General features: G+C 60.9%; 1 protein-coding gene across 1 annotated transcript in view; it reads right to left on the reverse strand.

The window, feature by feature from the left end:
- Window positions 1-16,439, reverse strand: part of TMEM201 (transmembrane protein 201) — a 22,860-nt gene extending 6,421 nt beyond the window's left edge. The window contains exons 1-6 of the mRNA XM_039234963.1: window positions 16,241-16,439; window positions 9,248-9,368; window positions 8,581-8,775; window positions 7,211-7,387; window positions 5,376-5,725; window positions 4,582-4,785 (exon numbers count right to left, since the gene is read on the reverse strand). Coding sequence (XP_039090894.1) covers window positions 4,582-4,785; window positions 5,376-5,725; window positions 7,211-7,387; window positions 8,581-8,775; window positions 9,248-9,368; window positions 16,241-16,353 — 1,160 coding nt within the window. The 5' untranslated portion in view covers window positions 16,354-16,439. The remainder of the gene's footprint in view (window positions 1-4,581; window positions 4,786-5,375; window positions 5,726-7,210; window positions 7,388-8,580; window positions 8,776-9,247; window positions 9,369-16,240) is intronic.
- Between the last annotated feature and the right edge of the window lie 3,862 nt (window positions 16,440-20,301).

A 20,301-nucleotide genomic window follows, 5' to 3' on the forward strand; every position in this document is an offset into this window, starting at 1 on the left:
ACAGTGTCTCTTTAACTCGAGAATGGGACAAATCACACAACGGGACCTGGTGGTCCCAAAAGCCAGAATGTCAACCATGCTTCTGATTAAGGCAACCGATTATGGGGGGGGCGGTGGAAACGGAGGCAGTTAATACATTAGTCCGCCGTCTGGACGGAGCTGGGGGAGGCCCAGCCTTACCTCAGCGCCAAGGGACAATGGGGGCCATGGACAATGTGCCGACGGGTGGGCAGGCTGGCTCAGGCCCTGCGCCAGAGCCGGGGGGCCTAAGGGACCTGCCCCGTGCCTATCACGACCACACGCTCAGGGCGCTGTTCGCTGAACTACACTCCACTGACTTGCCTGCTACTTCTCACCCCGCCCCCCCCTTAAGCGCCCCGTACCACGAGGCAAGTGTGGGGTCTGCTGTTGCCCTCCTATAGAGAATCACAGGACCTTTTTAAGGCCTTCCAGGAGCATCAGGAGGCCACCTGGCTGTCAGAACCAAGGGGGCATGGGGAAATCGAGGCAGGAACTCATCAAGTCAATCGCCAGAAGGGGCTGGACAACTCCAGGCTGGACACGCCCGTGCTCCACGTGCTGACAGGTCCCGCCCAAGCCTGCCTGATACCCACCTCCCTGGCACCAGAACAGCTGAGAAAGGTTCGGCCTCTACACAGAGAACAGGGTTGTGTGCTGTCATTCATAGGCCTGTGACACCGTTTGGCAGAATGGGGCCACCGCCCTGGGGATCAGCTGGAGGTGGGTGGGACACCTGACTCACTGCAGGCACAGTGAAGATGCCCTGGGACCTTTGGCCAGGTTGCTCTGATCACGTGTGAAGCTCTGTCCCCTGCAGGGCCCGCACCTCCCCGAGGACACAACGGAGGCAGGGCACCCCAGTGCCCGTTGCAACAGGCAGTAGGACCCTGTGCTGGGCCTCCTGCGACAGCTCCCACCGCAGGCCCACAGCCCGCCCCCCGGGAGCCAGCAAGTGAGGGGAGAGGCTCCAAGGTGGGCGGTGGGGTCCAGAGGTGGCCAGCTGTGCCCAGGAGAGGCTCCCAGGGTCTTTCCGACTCTTCCCCGCTTTCCCCAGATCCCGCTCCCACCGGGGCTGCCACCCCAGTGCTTAAAGCTCGGTCTCGCATCCGTCTGGCACAGGCGCCATTCCCAATCTCCGACCCCACTAAGAGCGTTGGCAGCGAGGAGACAGTTCTTGTCCTGACCCCTCTTGCTGTGACATGTGGTGCCATCAGTCAGCCAGCAGAGGCTTCAGGCTTCAGAAGTGCTGAAACCTCCTCTGGCAGTGGCCCCCCTCCCCACCCCCCCGGCCAGACAACCCTGCGCCCTCAAACCCCGTCTCCGAGAGGCACTCAGCCCCGTGGCCACGTCTGTACGTCCACTGGGATACACGGACTCTGGGATGGGTCAGGCGGCTGTACCGTGTCCCGTCTGACACCGAGGGGGGCTGTCTGGTCTTTTCCGACCCAATCCCGGTCAGAGACGGGAGCAGAAGGAGAGAGAGGACTACATTTTACGTAGCGGTTTATTGAGACGGAGGAAAACAGGACGCGGCAGCACACGTGAGGGCAGCCGGCCCGGAGCCGTCTGATGCCCGCGGCGCCAGCACCCACACCTGGCCCGCGGGCACACCTGCAGCCCGGTCCCCTGCCCCCGGCACAGAAGCCTCTGAAGGAATGTGAAAGAACAAACAAAAAAGACATGGTACCTGACGCCTGCCGGTAGAAGCAGAGCCCCGGAGGCATTTATTGAAAATACAGCATGAAAAACAAGACATCTACGGCCAGGAGTTACGGTTACAGCGTCACCAGCCAGCTGTCTGTGGCTCTACTACACAACCAGAGGGCAAGACACCGGGCCACCGTCACGGACAGAAGACATACAGGCTCGTCCCAGGCAGGAGCGAAGACGTGGCTGCTCAGCCCGCGGCGGGGACCCCGGAGGCCGAGGGAGCAGACAGCCAGCGGCGCCTCCCTCACGTCTTGGAGACGGTCGCCCCGACCCCAGGCGGTCTGACAATCGTCCCCAGTGGAGGGGACAGAGGTCCTTGGCAGGGGCAACACACTTCCAGTTAATAAGCCATGATCCCAGTGGTGCCTGCACTTCCTCAGCTGTTGCCAGTAACATCAGCAGGTGCTGGGGTATGCTCCGGGTCATGAACTTCAAAGGACAGACACGCAATTTTCAAAAGTCACACACAACTCTAAAAAGCGCAGGAAGCCTCCCTCTGATGAGGCTCGGCTCACGAGGGCGTCTTTCCGTCCCCGGAGAGGGCAAGAGAGACATTTGCACGACAGAGGCTCCCGGCCAGCACGAGAGCTGGGTATGGTTATTATAAATAATTTAACTTAAATACACACATACACACAGATGTCCTGCTTCTACTCAACGCCAAGAAAAGCAGTAATTAGCATCGCGCTGTCAGTTTCCTTGAAAACAGGGGCTCCGTACGCACGGGCGGCTCGGCCATCAGACCACGGGTGTCCGCCCGGTACCGGCCGCCTCCCCTCCCCCCAGGCAGGCTGACTGGGGGTGAAGGGACAGGCGGACAGGCAGCCCCCCACCCTCAACAGCCCCGCAGGTTTGCCAGTCACCTTGCGCCTCACCCTCTACGGAGAACAAGCAGAGCCCAGCCAGGCGGGGCCGGGACTGAGGCCACACAGCTGAGGGGGCAGCTCCTTAGGACCCCAGGAACGTGAGGGCTGTGACGGTGGGGTCAGGCTCCATGAAGGGCCCGTCAGGCTGTTTTTGGTGGCCCCTTGCCTAGTGTGACCCTCACATGCATGTAATCTGTCTCTGCCCTCCCCAGGCTCCGATATGTGAAGGGGAGAGCAGGGGGTCACCCCTAGAGGGAGACTTATGCTCAGAGTGACGAGTGGCAGGGCTGGAGAGATGTGGGGCCCACTGTGGGGTCAGCAGAGGGCAGAATGGCTGGAGGGAGACAGCTTCGGGCAGCCCGCTGTCAGGGCAGAGTGGGTGTCCCCCCCCCCCCCCCCCGGTTCAGAGACAGCACCCTAGGCTAAGTGCTTCCTCAGCCAGGGTTGGGGGAGGGGAGGCACTCAGAGACAGCACCCCGGGCTAAGTGCTTCCTCGGCCTGTACTTGTGTTCCTACAACTATCCACACCAAGGTCAGCATTCAAAGACCCTGGAGAGAGGTTCACCTCTTATTTCACAGATGGTAACCTAAGACTGGGAAGAGCAGGGGCCTGGCCGGGACCACACTCCTACTGAGTTGCAGCTGTGTTCCCCTGGAGCGGTGACTCTGGGTCAGCACTGTCCCCACCCTCTCGCCTGACCCACGGAAAGGAAAGCTGCCCCACAGGGACATGGAGAGCAGGAGCCTTGGCACCCTCCACGAGGGGCTCCAGGGGCCAGGAGGCTGGTGACAGGCCAGAGAGGGGCAAGGTGACAAATGACCAGTTGCCACGTGTGTCGCTCTGGGGCCCTTGCCCTGTGCTACCTGCGGGCAGTGAGAACTTTCCCCAGGTATCCTACAGGGGTGAGTGGAGGACACGGGACCCCCCAGGCGTGCGGTGGGGGGAGTAGGCTGAGGGCACGCAGGTCTCTACTGCCAGTCGGCGAGGGCAGCCTTTGCCCGGAGGCCTCACCGCAGCCCCCGCAGGGGTGGGCGAGGGGCTCAGCCCCAGGCCTGGGTCCTGCCTTTCCAGGGGAGAGCCAGGCGCGGCTCGGAGGAGGGAGCAGCGCGTGCGCCCCACTCCCGTCTAGCCCGTGGCAGTGCCCGACACGCAGACCAGCTCAGAAGCCCCGCCGGGCGACTACCCCGACAGCCTGGCTGCTAAGAAGACGCTTGCCGAGCACAGGGCCAGGGGCCTCCCTACGGCCCGCTGCGAACGGAGCCTCGCCCCACACACTCGTGGCCAGTCTGGACCCAAGAACGGCGTTCTCTGCGCCCAGGGCAGGAGGCTGAGGGACAACGAGTCTCAGGTAGGCCTTGGAGCAGGAACTGAGCTGCTGCCTGGTGGGGTGGGGGCGGGGCGGGGCGGCCCTGTGTCCTCTTGGGTCCCCAGCTCCGTGAAGGCTGGGTGGACAACACGCAGGACCAAGAGGACAGATGGGGGGAGAGACGCGGAGACAGGGTGGGCGGCTCTGCTCTGGCCCCGGCTCGGGCACCCCCGCCCACGCCATGCAGCCCGAGTAGTCAGGCCTCACGGGAAGGGCCCGGCCCACAGCTGCTGTCACCAGCCCTGAGATGCAGCAGAGTGAGAGGAGTGGCAGGTGGCAGCAGGGACCTGACCCCCAGCGGTCAGGACACTGCCAGCCAAAGCCCCAGGTCAGAGGCAGGCTGCGTGCGCCGCTGTGTCCCAGTCTGGGGGCCGTGATGGGGTCTTTGGCCAGAGAGGTGCGGCAGTGGTGGGCGGCTCTAGGGCACTTGGGGAGTGGGCGGGGAGGGTGGCTTGCTCGTGCCAGAAAGCACGGGGGAGAGGGGGGGTGTTGGGGGGGGGTTAGGCTGGGCGGGGGCAAGAGTGAGGCAGGTGACAAAGACGCCAGTCACGGGAGCCCTGCTCTGGACCTGTCCGTCCGTCTGTCCTCCCCCCAGCAGTCACTGCTGCTTCTCTGACCTTCGGGGCCGGAACCTCCGCGTGCCCGTCGCCTTCCTCGTGGCCACGGCTGCCGTGAAGCCCACCAGGCAGCACAGGGATGTGGTGCTGAACTTGAGTGTCTCCAGCCAGCCAGGCGAGGCGGCCTGCAGGTACTGCTCCGTCAAGTGCAGCCCCAGCAGCAGGGCCCACAGGCCAGTGGAGAAGGCGTCGATCCTGCGGAGCCTGCGGGGCAGACAGGGGTGGCGGTGAGGGGCCCCAGCGGCTGGACGAGGACCCTCCCCTCCCGCCCCCTTTCCATCCCCTCTCCCCTGGCTCAGAGGACATAGTCCAGGGCCAAGAGGGGAGCGGGGGGCTTCGGACTCCCACTTCCCACACCCAAGCGGCTTGGTTCTTCCCTGTCTATACGGCCGGGCCGAGGACCACCCCCTCAGAGCCATGGAGACAACGCGGATGCCATTCGTTATGGGGTCTGCAGCCTCACAGGGGCCGCAAGGGCCCCCCGGTCCCCCAACAACCGCAGAGGCGTGTGGTCACCATCACCCCCGAGGGGGACAGAGGCATACCACGAGCTCCGAGCACGCGGCGGTAAGGGGCAGGCTGGCTCTGGGTGCCACCCCTCCCTCTCGGGCGAGCCGCTTGGCTTACTCCCGTCCCTCAGACTCCCAGCTGCCAGGCAAGAGGGGCCGTGTCCGGCTCCAGCCACGGCCACGGAGCTCAGCCCGTGGCCATGCACCCAGCAGAGCCTCTCAGCTTTGACCCCGAGCGAGCACGTGTCCTCCGGCCCAGCGCCGCCCGCCCGGCCCCGCACGCACCTGATGCGGCCGGCCAGCAGCATGGCCAGCAGGCAGGTGAGCAGGCCCAGCGCCACGACGCCCATCTGGTGGCTCTGCCCGAAGGCCCAGGCCTCCCGCAGCTTCTCCGCCGCGGGCTCGGGCAGCAGACCCAGCAGCTGCTGCCAGCCGTCCAGCCCGGGGGCGGTGCCGTTGTCAGGCGCGGCCGAGCCGTTGCCGCCAGGTGGCAGGGCCGGGGGCAGGGTGGCGTCGGGGGCGAAGGGGTTGCTGGCGCCATAGAACGTGATGGTCAGCAGGAAGGTGCAGGCCAGGAAGGCGAGGGCGCGCAGCACGATGACCTGGACCGGGGCCTTCACCGCGGAGGAGAAGCTCTGAGGGAGAGACGCCGGTCAGTGCGGGGCGGCCAGAGCCACCGACAGCCTTTCGCAGGGCCCACTGTGCGCGGGGGCCGGGCCAGCGCCCCAGAGCGCTCACTGAAGATTCCACCAGGCTCCTGACGGTCAGAGACGGGTCTCGCCCACGCCTGACACTCTCATGTCCTCCCGCCTCGCCTCTAGGCTTACTGCCGTATTCCACTCATCTGCCTTCTCGGCCTTCACCGGCTGTGGAAGTCACCACGGCTCTACCACAGTCTTTAGAGAAACGCTTTGGGTGGTTCGGTGAGCTGTTTTGTCAAATGCGTTTTTCAGTCACGTTATCAGGGTCTCACCAGAAATTCCTATTGCGATTTTCACTGGGATTATGATAAACACAGAGAGAACTCTGGCCGAACCGAAGTGAAAAAAAACAACAGTGAGTTGTTTGGTCTAGGGACACGGTGGTGAGGGGGGGAAGCTCAAGGTCAGTGTCCTGCTGTGCACAGACGGCCGCGCAGGCTGGTGAGGCCTCCCAGTCAGGGGCCTGGTGCGCGGACTGGAAACCCCATGCCAGCTGGACACAGAGCACATGTGGGCAGGAGCGTCTCTGGCGGGAGATGGTTTTTACTTCTAAATCCACTTGCTACTACCTCAGATTAAAAAAAAATTTTTTTCTCAATGTCTTATTTACTTTTGAGAGAAAGAGAGCGAGCAGGAGAGGGGCAGAGAGGGAGACACAGCATCCGAAGCACACTACCTCAGATTTTTAAAACCAGAGCATTCCATTAACCAAGTATAGCAATAATCAAAGACAGTTTTTGGCCAGGTGGTCTTAGGTTCAAATCTTGGCATATGGCCCTCTGCAAGTTCTTGAACTCCCGAGTCTGGCTTCCACAGCTATAAATGGGAGTCACAGGGCCTCAGGGCACACCTACCATGAAGGGTGCAGTGGGGGCGTGCGCCTGTGTCGGGGAAGTGCCCGGGTCCGGCAGGGCCCTCACAGCTCCTGGCTTGAGCACACAAACACCCACGTTCGGGGCACTTGGAGGGCTCGGCTGGTTAAGCTTCCAACTTTGGCTCCGTCGTGATCTTGTTTGTGGGTTCGAGCCCCGCGTCAGGCTCTGTGCTGACAGCTCGGAGCCTGGAGCCTGCTTCAGATTCCGTGTCTCCCTCTGTCCCTCTCTGCCCCTCCCAGATCCTGCTCTGTCTCTCCCTCTCAAAAATAAACATTAACAAATTAAGAAAAATACGTGTGTACTACGATACTGAGCCACTCTTCCTGGGACACCTGCTCAGGACAGTGAGAGGAAGGGGCCTGTGAACAGGGTGGGACAGGGGGCCTGGGGGAAGGCTGGGGGAAGGCTACTGCCTCCAGGAAAAGGGTCTCGGCTCTGAAGGGCTGCCCTACAGTCTCGGGGGGCTCAGCCTCTATCAGGGGTTTCCTGCACAAAATCAAGGGCTGTGACTCCCCAAACGCCCCGCAGGGTGCCTTGCTCTAACCTGCGTGTGGGTCTGGTCGGCTTCCCGGCGCTTGAACTGGTGGCTGAGCAGGAGGGCGCGCAGCTGGCGGTTCTGGTGCTTGATGTAGTACTCGACGGCCGCCTGGCAGGGGCGGCACAGCTTGTACATCTGCTCCAGGTGGTGGCGGTACACCTCGATCTCCTCGTCATACCTGCCCTGCGGGGGGGGCGGGGGGGCGACGACAGAGGCTCAGGGTCCTCGGGGCGGCAACCGGGGCTGTTCATGTCGAGCAGGTCAGGTCTGGGTTCACTTACAAGTGCGGGGACCACGAGGAAGTCGTTCCCACTCAGAACCCGCTCCCTCCGGTGCCCAACAGCACCAATGGGCCACTGCCTGCGGTGATGCTGGCTACGGCGAGCGAGGCCTGGCCCGGAGCCCGACACACGGCAGGGGCCCACAGGGGCCAGAAGCCGCTCTGGCCAAGTCCTGTTGCTGCACAGGATGCAGCTGGGGGCCAGGAGCTCGTGATGTGGTCCCTGCCTCAGGCTCCGCTCCTGGGCCCAGCGCCCCAGCAGGCCGGGTGAGCCAAGGGAGAAGCCGGCTCTGGGTGGACACTACGGATGTGGAGGCAGAACAACTCAGAGGCAGGGCCTGCCCGCCTCCTGAAGGCCAAGGGTCCAGAAAACGCTAGAGAGCCAAGGGCTTTGGTGGGCTGGAGGGTTTTTCGGGCTTCGGGAATAGCCCAAAGATTCGAGTCCCCGCCTCCCAGAGATGCAGCAACACACTTCTTCCCTGATGCCAGGAGCCACACAGTTCAGCCTGCAGCGGCCACGAGAGTTCTCGGTTTGCACTCTCGCTGGGACCGAATGTGCCAGAGCCGCACTGGCTGCCACACTGCACACACCTTCCCTTCTTCACGTGGGCTCCCCAGCCCCCCTGCCTGGCCTCTCCTCATTCCCCTCCCTCCCAGCAGGGTCGGGAAAGGCACGGTCCCTGGGCCTCAGCTGGGCTCTCCTCCAGAGGTCAGGTGCCCCCCGGGCAGGGCGCGAACTCCTAACACCAGGCTGCTTGCCTGCATCCGTCCTCCTCTCCCAGGAACCGCGCACATCCTCCCCCGAACGCAGGGCAACCCGCCTGCCTGGCCAGCGGGCAGCACCAACCCAGGGATGCAGACAGGACAGGATGGGTCCAAGACAGCCTGTGTGGGGAGCCCAGGGACCCAACCTCCCGCTGCCCCAGGACACCCCCCCCCCCCACTGCACCAGGCGCCGGGGTTTCTCCAATGTCCTGGGCTTGGGGCCCCGACAGCAGCAACCACGAGACGGGGAGGGCGAGACGTGTGTGTCAATGGAGACGGAAGGAACAACCCCCCGGAATGTGGGGCTGGCGCGGGGCCCGGCCCTCCTCACCTCGTCCCGTGGCGCGAAGGCAGCCAGCTGCTTGATCTTGGTGGTCTGGTGGTGGCTGCACCTGCGGCACAGCAGCACCTGGCTGCTCACCCACTGCTGCGGCTGCGCGGGGGGACGGGGCCTGGGCGCGCTGCTCACCACATGGTTCAGGTGCTCCAGGTACTGCGCGGGGATCGGCTTGTTGTAGTCGCCGTTCTGGGGGCAGGAGGGGACTGGGGTGAGTGGGGAGCCCCGTCTCGGCGGACAGGAGGGCCTCCATGCCGGCGGCCCCGTCCGGCAACACCCCGGGGAAGTAGTGGTGGGTCCCAAACATCCCCCGTCTTCATCAGCAATGGCAGAAGCCTTTCTTCTAAAGCAGTGTCATGTGGAGCCCCGACAGGCAAGACGCTGAGGGCAGCCTGCACCCCCCAACCTCAGGGAGCGCGGCTGCACACCACGGGCCGCCGGTGTTTGTGAATTGAGTTTTCTAGCCGGTACCGGCCGCATGGACGGCCTGCGAAGCCGAAAACACTGGCCCCTGCAGAAAGCCTGCCAGCCCCTGGTCTAATGCAAGGCGGAGGAGGGGCTTCAGAGCCAGAAAGGTCTAGGTCTGAACCCTGGTCCGCTGCTTCTAGTGGCCTGACAGCGGACAAGCTGCCCGGGCCCCCCAGCCCCGCTCGGCCGTTACCTCCTGGAAGCCGTTGTACTGCTCGCAGTGCGGACAGTCCCAGCAGTTGCGGTTCCCGTACGGCACCACCGTGTCCTGGCTGCAGAACCAGCAGTTGACGACGGTGTGCGTCGGCTTCATCCTGTGCACAGGACAGAGTGGGGTCACCTGGGAGAGTGGCGCCACAGGGACCAGAGAAAGCGTGGGGAAGCAGGCGGGGGGACCCAGGGCCGAAGACTTTGCGGCTGGAAGAAGTGACTGGGAGAGGGGCTTGGCTGCAGGCCAAGCGCTGGCCCGTAGGACCCGCGAGGAGGCCGAGCGGGCACAGCTTCTCCTCAGGCCCCTGGGCGAAGGCGGCCCTCCCCGCTCCCAGCCCCAGGGGCAGCTGGAGATGCACCCGTTCACTTGGCACCAGTCCTTGGTGCCCTGGGCTCAGGCATCGGGGCCACACGGACCAGGACTGTCCCCCCAAGGCCTGCCGACTCCTGAGCCCGTCCCTGGGCTGTGGAAACAGTGCTCCTCAGGGAGTTTCCAGATGCCAGGAGCCTTCCGTGCTCCAAAGATGAAAAAGAAAAAAACCCACGAGGGTAAGGAGGCTGCGGGGCGGGAACTAGAGACAGCTGCTCAGGCCGGAGCCAGCCCTGTCTGCTGGAGGGACAGGGCAGCAATCCACAATGGCCCTCGCTGGCCACACATGTGGCGACAGGTGGGAGCTGCAGGATAATCCGGCCCAGACACTGGGGATCTGTGCTCTGGGCCCCTCCACCCATCGCATTGGCTGCAGAGGTAGTGGGGTGGGGGGGGGGCGCATACAGCAACTGCCCAACAAGCGCCTCCAGCCCCAGGGATCTGAAAAAAGTGCCCGCAATGGGGTGCAGCTGCCTGCGCGCCGGGGTCCTGGCCTCACGGCTCCTATCCTGCCTGTCATCCCCTCAGAGGCCACCTCCAGCTCTGGGGCACTGCCTGGGCCCCCACTGTACGGGGCCGGCACCCCGACCCCACTGGCCCCATGCCAGCTTCCGGATGTGAATACCAGAGGCGCCTCCTCTCACAGCCTGGCCTGTACCTGCAAAGCGCGAGCGGCCCCAGAACCTGGGCGTCTGGGTGGTACAACCCTCTACGGCCATGAGACACGTAAAGGTGCTATGTGACGCGACGGGCCAGCTCTGTCACCCTCCTGTCCCTGTGTTTGCAGGGGCCTCAAAGGAAGCTCCTGACACCGCAGCTGCCTTCTGGCTGGGCCCCTCCGTTACTGCCCACTGAGCATGGGCAGGTTCTGAGGGTTGTCCAGGCCTCAGTATTCTCATCTGCCAACAGGGCACAAGGGTGTGTCAGGGATGGAAGTAATACCAGTCTAGACGCCCCACATGTGGCAGTTATGCTGAGAAGGGGTGGAAGGAGAGGAGGATTGGCAACCAGGCCTTGCAAGGAGGGGCCCCAGGGCCAGCAGAGGGCACTCTGGGTCACTCCGGCAACCGCAGCAGCCCACCCTCTGCCCCTGCTCAGGCCAAAGCCGTCATGATGGACTGGGGACCGCCACATCTTGTCAACAGCCAAGACGCCAGAGCAAAGCCTAGAAATGGCAGCAGTGGGCAGTGCGGCAATGTGGTCACGGTTTTGTGGTGTGGCCGCTGGGGTAAGTCACCCACCCCCTGGAACATCCACTTCTTTATCTGGACAGTGGGGATAATGATAATCCTTGCCCCAAAGAGAGGCTGCTGAGAGGATCAAACCAGGGAATTCTGGAAAGTGCTGAGCCTGGCAGGTGCTTGGCACAAGGCGTGCTGACGGTGTCACCGAGCTCAGCACTAAGGGCAGCAGAAGGCGGCGCCAGGCAAGGTGAGAGGCGTGGAAACCGCCAGGCTAGATGCTGGCACCTTGGCTTTCTCTGTTATTTCTCTGCACCTGCTTTAGAGGCTCGTGACAGCGCAGGGGGCACGTCCCAGCGAGTGACGATGCAGGCTGAGATACCACTCTCACCTGACCCCTGACCCCCGGGCCCTCCATTCTCACCACGGGCCCCCCGGGTACCCCTCCATGCCACACTCAGCCTCTGGAGAGAAGCCAGGCAGGGGAGCTGGCAGTCTGAGAACAGAGAGAGAGCTGGGGAAGGGGGTGAGACGCAGGCCCCAGGGGTCCATGCGGGCAGTCAGGACCTGTGGCTCTGGTCCCAGGGAGCGCCCCCTCCCCACCCCGCCCTGCCCCAGGAAGCCATCATTTCCACTTTGAACCTCCAGATCTGTTGCTCAGGAAATGAGCCCGGCCTGGAGTGGTGGCAGGAAGGCGAGGAAGGGGATTAGCTCTGGTCCCGGAGGCCAGTGGCTCTAGCCTGTCACTCTCAGCCCGTAGTAATCCCTGCCCAGGGCGGGGATGGGGGGGGGGGGTCCACGGGCCACTGAGTCCCTCCCCACAGCTCCTGTGCAGCCACTGCTGAGAGGGTCCAGGGCTCGGAGTGGCGGATGGGCCAGTGAGCACCAGGACACTGGGCGGGAGCTGGTCCCCCCCGCAGCAGTGCCTCTCCTCGGGCTCCGTGCGTGCGCCACGCCCCGGGCCGCGCCCGCCTCCACCTGTCCCAGGCCCGACACGGGAGCGTGGGTCTGTTCTGAGGCAGCTTAGCGCTGTCCTGCTCTTGCTCAGGAGGTCCCCTCAGGTCCCCTCGAGAAACCTCCAAACCCCTTCTCCCCAAGTCAACGACATCCTGTCCAGGGAGGTTCTAGGACAAAGCACGCTGAGCGGTGGAGAAGCTCTGGGGTCACAGGACAGCGCAGCCCTGTGACACGGGCAAGACCGAGACGGTCCCCCGCCAGGCTGCCGCAGGAGGAAGGCTGCGCCCCTGCAGGTGGACGGACAGGAGGGTCTGCAAGCGTGCACCCAGCTCCTGCCACCTGCGTGCTGGGCTCCCGGGCTCTGCTGGAGCCAGAGGGGGCCAGGAGGAGTCAGGAGCAGGTGGGGGTCTGGGGAGGAGAAAGGGCAGCCACACGCTCTGGACCCAGCTCTCCGCAAGCTCCCCCCCCCACCGCCCCTGCCCTCAACAATGGCGTTGTCCCATCAGCCCCGACGCACACTTAGTTAAAACAAAGCTCACTTCCTGTGGGTGGGGGCAGAGGGGTGTGCTGCAGGCGCGGGCCCGCCATCGGGGGGATGCGGCTTTAGGTCCTGGGCACCCGCTGTGAGCCCAGCACTGTGCCGCACGGAGGGGACACGTGGACGGGGCTTAATCCCTGTACCAGGGGGCTTAGAGTCTGGCCAAGACTGCCGTGTCAACGTTTCCACCAGGCCCTGAGAAGGGCCAGCCTCCCCAGCGGGGCCTGGCACGTAGCTTCTGACTCTGGGCCCCGCGCGTTGGCTGGGTGAGGTCTGGGAGACGGTCTCCGTGAGAGTCAAGCTGGTCCCCTCAGGAACCAGGGCGGCTGGCCCCAAGGACAGCCCAGGACAGGCTCACTTGCTGGACCCCCAGGCGGCTCCTCATTTGCTCCTCTGGGCCTTGAAGGCACAACACTGACTCTTGATCTGAGCTCATGTCATGATCTCACAGTCCGTGAGTTCGAGCCCCGCTGTCAGCACAGAGCCTGCATGGGATTCTCTCTCCCTCTCTCTCCCTTCCCCACTCGCACTCACTTTCTCAAAATAAATAAACTTCAAAAAAAAGGCAACTTGGGTGTTGCCAGGGACCCCAGGCCTCGCGCCCAGCCTCAAGGCAACACTCAGCGAGGCCCGCAGGAGTCCTGCGAACACAAGACAGGAAGCCCCGGGGCCGCCTCTCTGAGGGCAGACCTGGCCTGGAGACCACGGGCCGCCCTCCTTGCCCTCGGTACAACCTGTGCTTGCAGAGCACGTGCTGGGCGTCTGGGAGACGGAAATGAGCACGTGTGATGCCCCCCTGTGATCTGGACATGAGGGCGAGAACAGAAACTTCACGGGGCAGCTGGTGACAGATGTCACAGGAAAGGCCAACAAGCAGAGCATTTGCCGTCATCCTAAAGAATGGCTTTGCTGGTCAGCAGGGCAAAGCGAGCAGATGGCATTCAAACAGACGGGACTGCTAGGCCCAGGGGGAGGGGACACCCAGCGGGGTTCCGGGGAGCGGGGCCCCTCAGCCAGCGTGCAGCTCCACGAGCCTCCATGAGCGAGGCCAGAGGGGGGCGGGAATCGGGGCCTCTGGGTGCCAGGAAGGGGCTCTGCTACTTAACCCAGGGGGCTGCTCTCCTCAGTCTCGGAACACCAGTGGACGATCCAATAAACACCACGGCAGAGGGGGCCCCTGAGGCCCTGAGCAGGGGGGAGCCGGCAGAAGATGGACCCTGGACACAATGCTGAGCTGCCACGGAGTCCAGAGGTAGATGTCTGGGGAGGGGGAGGTACAAGGAGCCATCATGACCGCGTGGAGGCAGGGCCAGCAAGCCCCCGGAAGTGTATTTCATGCCCCCACCCCATACTGACAGTGGTGGCCTCTCACGTGTGCTCAGCGAGTGCAGGGCCTGGTTAGGAGCCGAAGGGCTAGAGTGGATCTGCTGTTTTTTGTTTTTTAATATCTTTTAACGTTTATTTATTTACTGAGAGAGCGAGAGAGAGAGAGAGAGAGAAAGTGGGGTAGAGGCCAAGAGAGACGGAGACAGAATCCCAAGCAGGCTCCATGGCATCAGCACAGAGCCCGATGTGGGGCTCAAACCCATGGAACTGTGAGATCATGACCTGAGCCGAAATCAAGAGACGGGACGCTTAACCAACTGAGGCCCCCAGGCGCCCCTTTGGATCTGCTGTTGAACAGCCGGGCACCGCAGGACAGGAGCCTAACTCCTCCAAGCCCTGGTTTCCTCATCTGGAGAATGGCTTTCTCATGGTAGCCGTGTGCAGGTAGTTCCGCTTATCAGCGCTGAGTTACTGACGATAATCAGGCAAAGACTGAGGCTCTGGGGGCTGCAGCCCCTCGGGAAACTGGCCTCTCCCCCAGGCTCCGAGGGCCAGTATTCCCTCTAGATCCCTCCACCGTCTCTGTGCTGAACCCACAAACACCCACCCGGCCAAGTCACTTTCCAGAAACAACTCTCCTCACATGGCCTCCCAAGGGTCCCTCAAAACCCATGGTGCGGCCAAAGCCAGCGTCCCCCACAGTCACAGCGTCCTCCCTTCCAGAGGAAGAAGGGCTCAGTCTCTGCAGGGCTGGTCTTGCCTGTGAACCACAACAGCGGCCAATCTATGATGCCCCGACAAGAGCCAGTGCTTTCTGAAAATCTCGGAGCATCCTGGGAAAGGTCTGGTCCTTCTCAGCCCAACCAAGGGGTCCCAATGCCACGCCATGACTCTGGTGTCTTCCAGGCCCCCTCCAGGCTCCCCTCGGAACCCGCCTGCCCAGACTCCTACCTCGGGGAGGCAGAGCCATGGCTGGCAGCCCAGGCGGGGAGACAGAACCCCTGAGAACAATCGCAGCAGCCTGAGCGACACTGAACAAACTCAATCAAAATTCAGCCACCACTGAACACAACTGAAGCCTGGCCAGGCTCCGATCCTTAGTGCAGCACGCGCCAGCCCAGCGTAACGGGGAGGCAGCAGCGTGCAGAGACAAACCGGCCCCAGCCTCTGCTCCGCTGTCCACACGCCCCGGAGATCTGAGCAAATGGCCACATGCCTCTGCGCCTCCGCTCCCTTGTATAAAATGACCACCTTGAACCCGCCAGTCAGGCAAGCCCCTCCAGCTTCCCGAAACTGGGCAGCAACTGGGAACACTGGGAGCCATGGGGTGTCTGGGGCCCCTTGAGTTGGGAGCTCCTTCAATCCCCAGCTACCTTCCCCTGGGAGGCCACCCCCTCCTCGGCCTGCCTGTCTGCTCTTCCCGCAGACACAGCTGATGTCCCTCCTACCCTTCCTCCTACGGGAAGCCCGTGACTCAAGTCACCCTCACTTCTTTCTCCCTCGGGTGAGCAGCAGTACATGGCGGTGAGTAAAAAAGAACAGCCAGACTGCCCAGGTTCAAATCCCAGCTCTGCTACTTGCCACATGACTGCAGGCAAGTTCCTTCTCTTCTGTGCCCTTATAACTGAGCTTCGCAGGTCCCTTGCGGATCCCATTCTGTCCCCAGGATATCCTCACAACCTACCTTTCCCCCTCTGTCCTCTGAGAGGCTGAGGCAGATGGGGGAAACAGCTGGGGTGCTGAGGCCCCGCTGAAGCAAGAGGCCACTAAGCTTTATTATCCCTGATCTTGGGGACCCCGCGGGGAGGCCAGCTCTGAGTATGGGGATCAGCATGATCTCCGAGCCCTGCCATGGCTGGGGCAGCCACCCAACCAGCTCAGCTCAGCAGCAGCCCCAGCCCATTTGAGTATCAGGCTTTCTAGCTCCTGGGGGCAGCAGTATAGCCCAGGGGTTAGGAATACAGGCTCCAGGGCCAGGCTTCAGTTCACACGGTGGCTCTTCTAATTAGTGACAATCTAGCTCTTTTGTCCGTCAGCCTCCTTCTCTAGAGGGAGCACGGGGTTGTGACTCTGACTGGGCCCCCGAGAAATCAGAACAACGCCCGAGACGGCGTACGCCCACCAGAAAGTGCCCCCTGGTATCTTGCCGCCCCAAAGCGCGCCCGAGGAGCAGGGAGCTGGGCTGAAGGCGGAACACGGCGCGGTCCGATCTCCGCTGGAATCTCCCGCGGGGGGCCGGGCGCCGAGGTGGGCGTGGGGCGGCCCTGCAGATCCCGCGGCTCGGCCGGCACGCGTCTCCGCGGGGGAGGAAGTTTGTAACCCACGCGCGGGCTGTCGTCGTCCGCCCCGCATTCCTGGGATCCCCGAGCCCTCCCCGCCCCCCCACGACCACCCCGGCCGCTTCTCGACCACGGATTCCAAACCCGGCCCCCCGGAGGACGCGGGCGTGCAGAGCGGGTCTCCGCGCGGGAGCAAACGGGCCGGGCCCCCACCCCCACGTCGCGGCCTCGCGGGAAGGGAGGCGCCGTGCGGTCCCGGAGCCGGCCGGGGCGGGCGGCGGGCGGCGGGCGGCGGGCCGAGGCCCCGCGGGCCGCGCGCACTCACCTCCGCGCGATCCGGTAGAGCAGCACGCCGGCCGCGGCGCACGCCGTGACCCCCAGGCCGCCGGCCAGGCCGGCCGTGGGGCAACGGGCCAGGAGCGCGCTCACTCCCTCCATGGCTCCCCGCGCGGGCGGCGGGCGGCGGGCGGCGGGCCGTGGGCCGCGAGGCGGGGGGCCTCGGGCCTCGGGCCGCAGGCGGGAGCGGGGCGGCGGCGCGCGCTTGCTCGCGCCGTGACCTTCGCCGCTTTGTAGCCGGCGCGGGCCCGCCCCCTGACTCGGCGCGCTCCCGCCGCGCAGCCAATCGGAGCTCGGGGCGAGCCCGGGGGGCGGGGCGCCGGCGGAAGCCGAGGCGCCGGCCCGCGCGCGCCCCCCGGCGGCGGGAGGTGGGAGGCAGCACGGCGCCTGGCAGCCCCGCCTTCCTCAATTCCCGCCGCGCACGCAGTCTCCGGCCAAATCCGCCAACCTTCGCGGGCTGCAGACTGCTCGAAACTTGTATTTAAACTTGATTTTTCTCCGTGGTAGGATCTTTCCAACGCGTGGTCAAGCCCGGCCGTGCTTGAAGAGGTGTTCTGCCTTAAGTTGCAGCTCTTTAAGCCACTCCGCTGGACAGAAAATTAGTTTATGGAAGCATGAACATGCACCCATAGGGACGAGAGTGGACAAATCACAGGATAGCCCTGCTTGGGGAGGTAATGCCTATGGGTGTCGTTGGCCTGGAAGGAGGATACTGTTCAAGAAAAAGAAACATGCACATTGATTTTGCTAGTAACAACGCTTGGATAAGAAACTCCTAGAATATGTGCACGCTTGTAGGGAGTCGGAGACTGTGAACCCTGAGCTGAAAAGTCATCCCAGGCAGGTGGATTTAGAGAAGATTCACTCGATGCCAGTTTCTGTAGGATTGGTTTGAGCTGAATTACTTTCATGACTGAAAAACCTAGCTGGTTGCAAATATTTGTATTTAATTACATAGTATGTGTCTGTGTCCACACTTCTCCCGTGTTTTCTGAGGTCAACATCAGATTTTTTTTCCTGGTGGACAGTGTCAGTGTCCCAGTTATTTAGCAGCAAAGGTTTCCTTTGTTTCCTGTTGTCAGGTAATCTGTCCCCCACCCTAGTCCTGCACGTACTAGGACCACAGAGCAGGCCGGGAGCAGGGCCTGGAGCCTGGGGGCGGCTTCCCTAACAAGTGGCTGCAGAGCAAAGGCCTTCCCTTTGCCGCGTTGCTGCCTTCACCACAAATGCACGAATAGCGGCCTTGAAACCTTAAAAACTGGCAGCACCCCCTCCCCCCCACAGGATGGGCTCGGAGTTCTACATTGGCAAAGAAGGTACCCGGGTGTTACATACATGGGCATCGGCGGGAACGCCCATCGGCTCGTGATCCTTAAGTGAATGGAATGGTTTGTTGGACCCTGGCTTCAGTCAGGTTCACTGTCCCCTCTACCTTATATTCATCTATTCAACAAACCCACCGTTGGCTGTTTTGCTACTTACCAGAATCTCTCAGACCTCGAGCAAGTCATTAAACTTGAGCCTCTCTGATTTGTAAAACGTGGAGGATGGTAATACATACCTGCCTCACAAGGTTGTCAGAAAGAACTCAGATGAGAAAATACGTAACCTCTCACACAGTGTATGGCACCCAGCAAGTAAACAAGGAGGCTTTTACGAGTCTTATATTTAGGACTACTCAAAAATAATGAAATCCCAATGAGTAAGCCCATGGAGATGAGAGAAATAAATCGTGGGACCTCTCCACGGACGGCTCAGTGACAATTCCCATCTCAAATCCAACAAGCCCCTCTAGAGTTTTCTGCTTATTTTCTTCCCACTTCTGCTGCTCACGGGTCTCATTTCAGTGTCCTGAGGCAGGGAGAAGCAAGCAGGGAACTAAATCATCCTCGGTCAGCATCCAATTAATGCGAGAATGCAGAAATGAAAATTGTTTTCAAATAATTTTTACACCCAGTTAGTGAATATTAAGCAACCTTTTTTTTTTTTTTTTGAAGTGGGCTTCACACCTACCATCCAGCCCAATGCAGGGCTTGAACTCACAACCCTGAGATCAAGACCTGAGCTGAGATCCAGTTGGATGCTTAATCGACTGAGCCACCCAGACACCCCAAGCAACCTAATTTTTATTTATTCTTATTTAATATTTAATTTTGAGTGAGTGTGTGTGTGTGTGTGTGAGAGAGAGAGAGAGAGAGAGAGAGAGAGAGAGAAACAAGCAGGGGAGAGGCAGAGGATCCAAAGTGGGTTCCTCACTGACAGAAGAGAGCCCGATGTGAGGCTCAAACTCATGAACAGTGATGAGATCATGACCTGAGCTAGTCAGACGCGACTGAGCCACCTAGGCGCCCCATAATTTTTACACTTCGTATTAGATAAAATCTTGAGGGGAAATGCAGGCTTCAATATGAACCCTAAAATAGGAAGATGTTGCTAAATGCCACTATCAAGCAGTTAAATTGAGCTCCTGGTATAGAAATCTGACTGCCACGCATTTCAGAAGCACTGATGCTTGATTTTAACACAGTTGTTGACAGTTGAAGTAAAGTCTACTAGTGAGCTCAAGCACACCAATAGCCTTCATGACTAAAGGTGAACAAAATTAAACTCTATAATCTAAATACAATATGAAGGGCGCCTGAGTGGCTCAGTCGGTTGAGCATTGGACTTCAGCTCAGGTCATGATCTTGTGTTCGTGGGTTTGAGCCTCGCGTTAGGTTCTGTGCTGACAGCTTGGGGCCTGGAGCCTGCTTTGGATTCTGTGTCTCCTTCTCTCTGCCCCTCCCCTGCTCACCTCTGTCTCTGTCTCTCAAAAAATAAAACGTTAAAAAAAAAATTTTTTTTAGGGGCGCCTGGGTGGCTCAGTCGGTTGAGCTCCTGACTTCGGCTCAGGTCACGATCTCATGGTTCGTGGGCTTGAGCCCCATGTCGGGCGGGCCCTGTGCTGACAGCTCAGGGCCTGGAGCCTGATTCCGATTCTGTGTCTCCCTCTCTCTCTGCCCCTCCCCACTCACTCTTTCTCTCAAAAGTAAATAAACATTAAAAAATTTTTTTAAACACAACTTGAAAACATCCCCATTCTCATCCCCACCAGAGCATCTGCAGCCGGATCTGAAACTACAATTCACCAGTCATTAGAGTCCAGCATCCTTCTAGATATTCAGACTGAAAACTAACCTTAATGGAAAAATAAGCAAAATCCAGTGAAAGAGCTCATGAAAGACCAATGATCTTCTCTGCTTTCTGTACTACTTTTTGTCCCTTATTAACTTTCCTCTCCAAGTAGGGGTCCTGGGTGATGCCTCGGGTAAGGGTCCAACTCTTGACTGTGGCTCAGGTCATGATCTCACAGTTTGTGGGTTTGGGCCCCGTGTCCGGCTTGTGCTTGGGATCCGGTCTTCTCTGCCTCTCCCCCACCTCACTTGTGTGTACTGTCCAAAACTAAATACATAAACTTAAAAAAAAAAAAAAAAAAGCGGGGGGCGGGAGGAGTGGTGACTCAGTCTGGCTAAAATTCTGGTAATTTGTCATTTCTAGGTTTTTTAAAAAATGTATTCAAATACACCTCCCGTCAGAATGAAAGCGAACTCTCCAGGGGGTAGGCAGTCAGCCCGGTGTCGTGCTCCTCCCTCTAGTTCTAGGGGACTGAGAACAGGGGTAAAGACCCGACAGGAAGGGTCTGTTACTCACATTCCACATTCACAGCTGACAACTTACAAGGTGCCTGGGCGTGGCCAGGTTACCCTCTGGAAACTAGGTCCAGGAGTAAGACAACTGGTAAACAGTTCGTTAAAACTCTTGCCTTTGGTTCAAACTGGGGATAAAGGAGAACTTTAGAAACATGTTCACAGTTCAAAACATTTGGTGTCAGAAAGTTGTACTTTTTTTTTTTTTAACTGAGTAGCCTGAGTTAAAAGCTACTGAGCTTTTATTATCAATAATCTTAAAAAAGCTTAAATTATCAATCTGCATGAGACTTGGAAATGTACAGAAAAAGAAAAAAGGCTGGGAAGTCTGTCCTGGTCCACCCAGTGCCACCAAAATGTGACA

Source organism: Hyaena hyaena, unplaced genomic scaffold (assembly GCF_003009895.1).
Source record: "Hyaena hyaena isolate Hyena2069 unplaced genomic scaffold, ASM300989v1 scaffold_94, whole genome shotgun sequence".
Taxonomy (NCBI): Eukaryota; Metazoa; Chordata; class Mammalia; order Carnivora; family Hyaenidae; genus Hyaena; species Hyaena hyaena.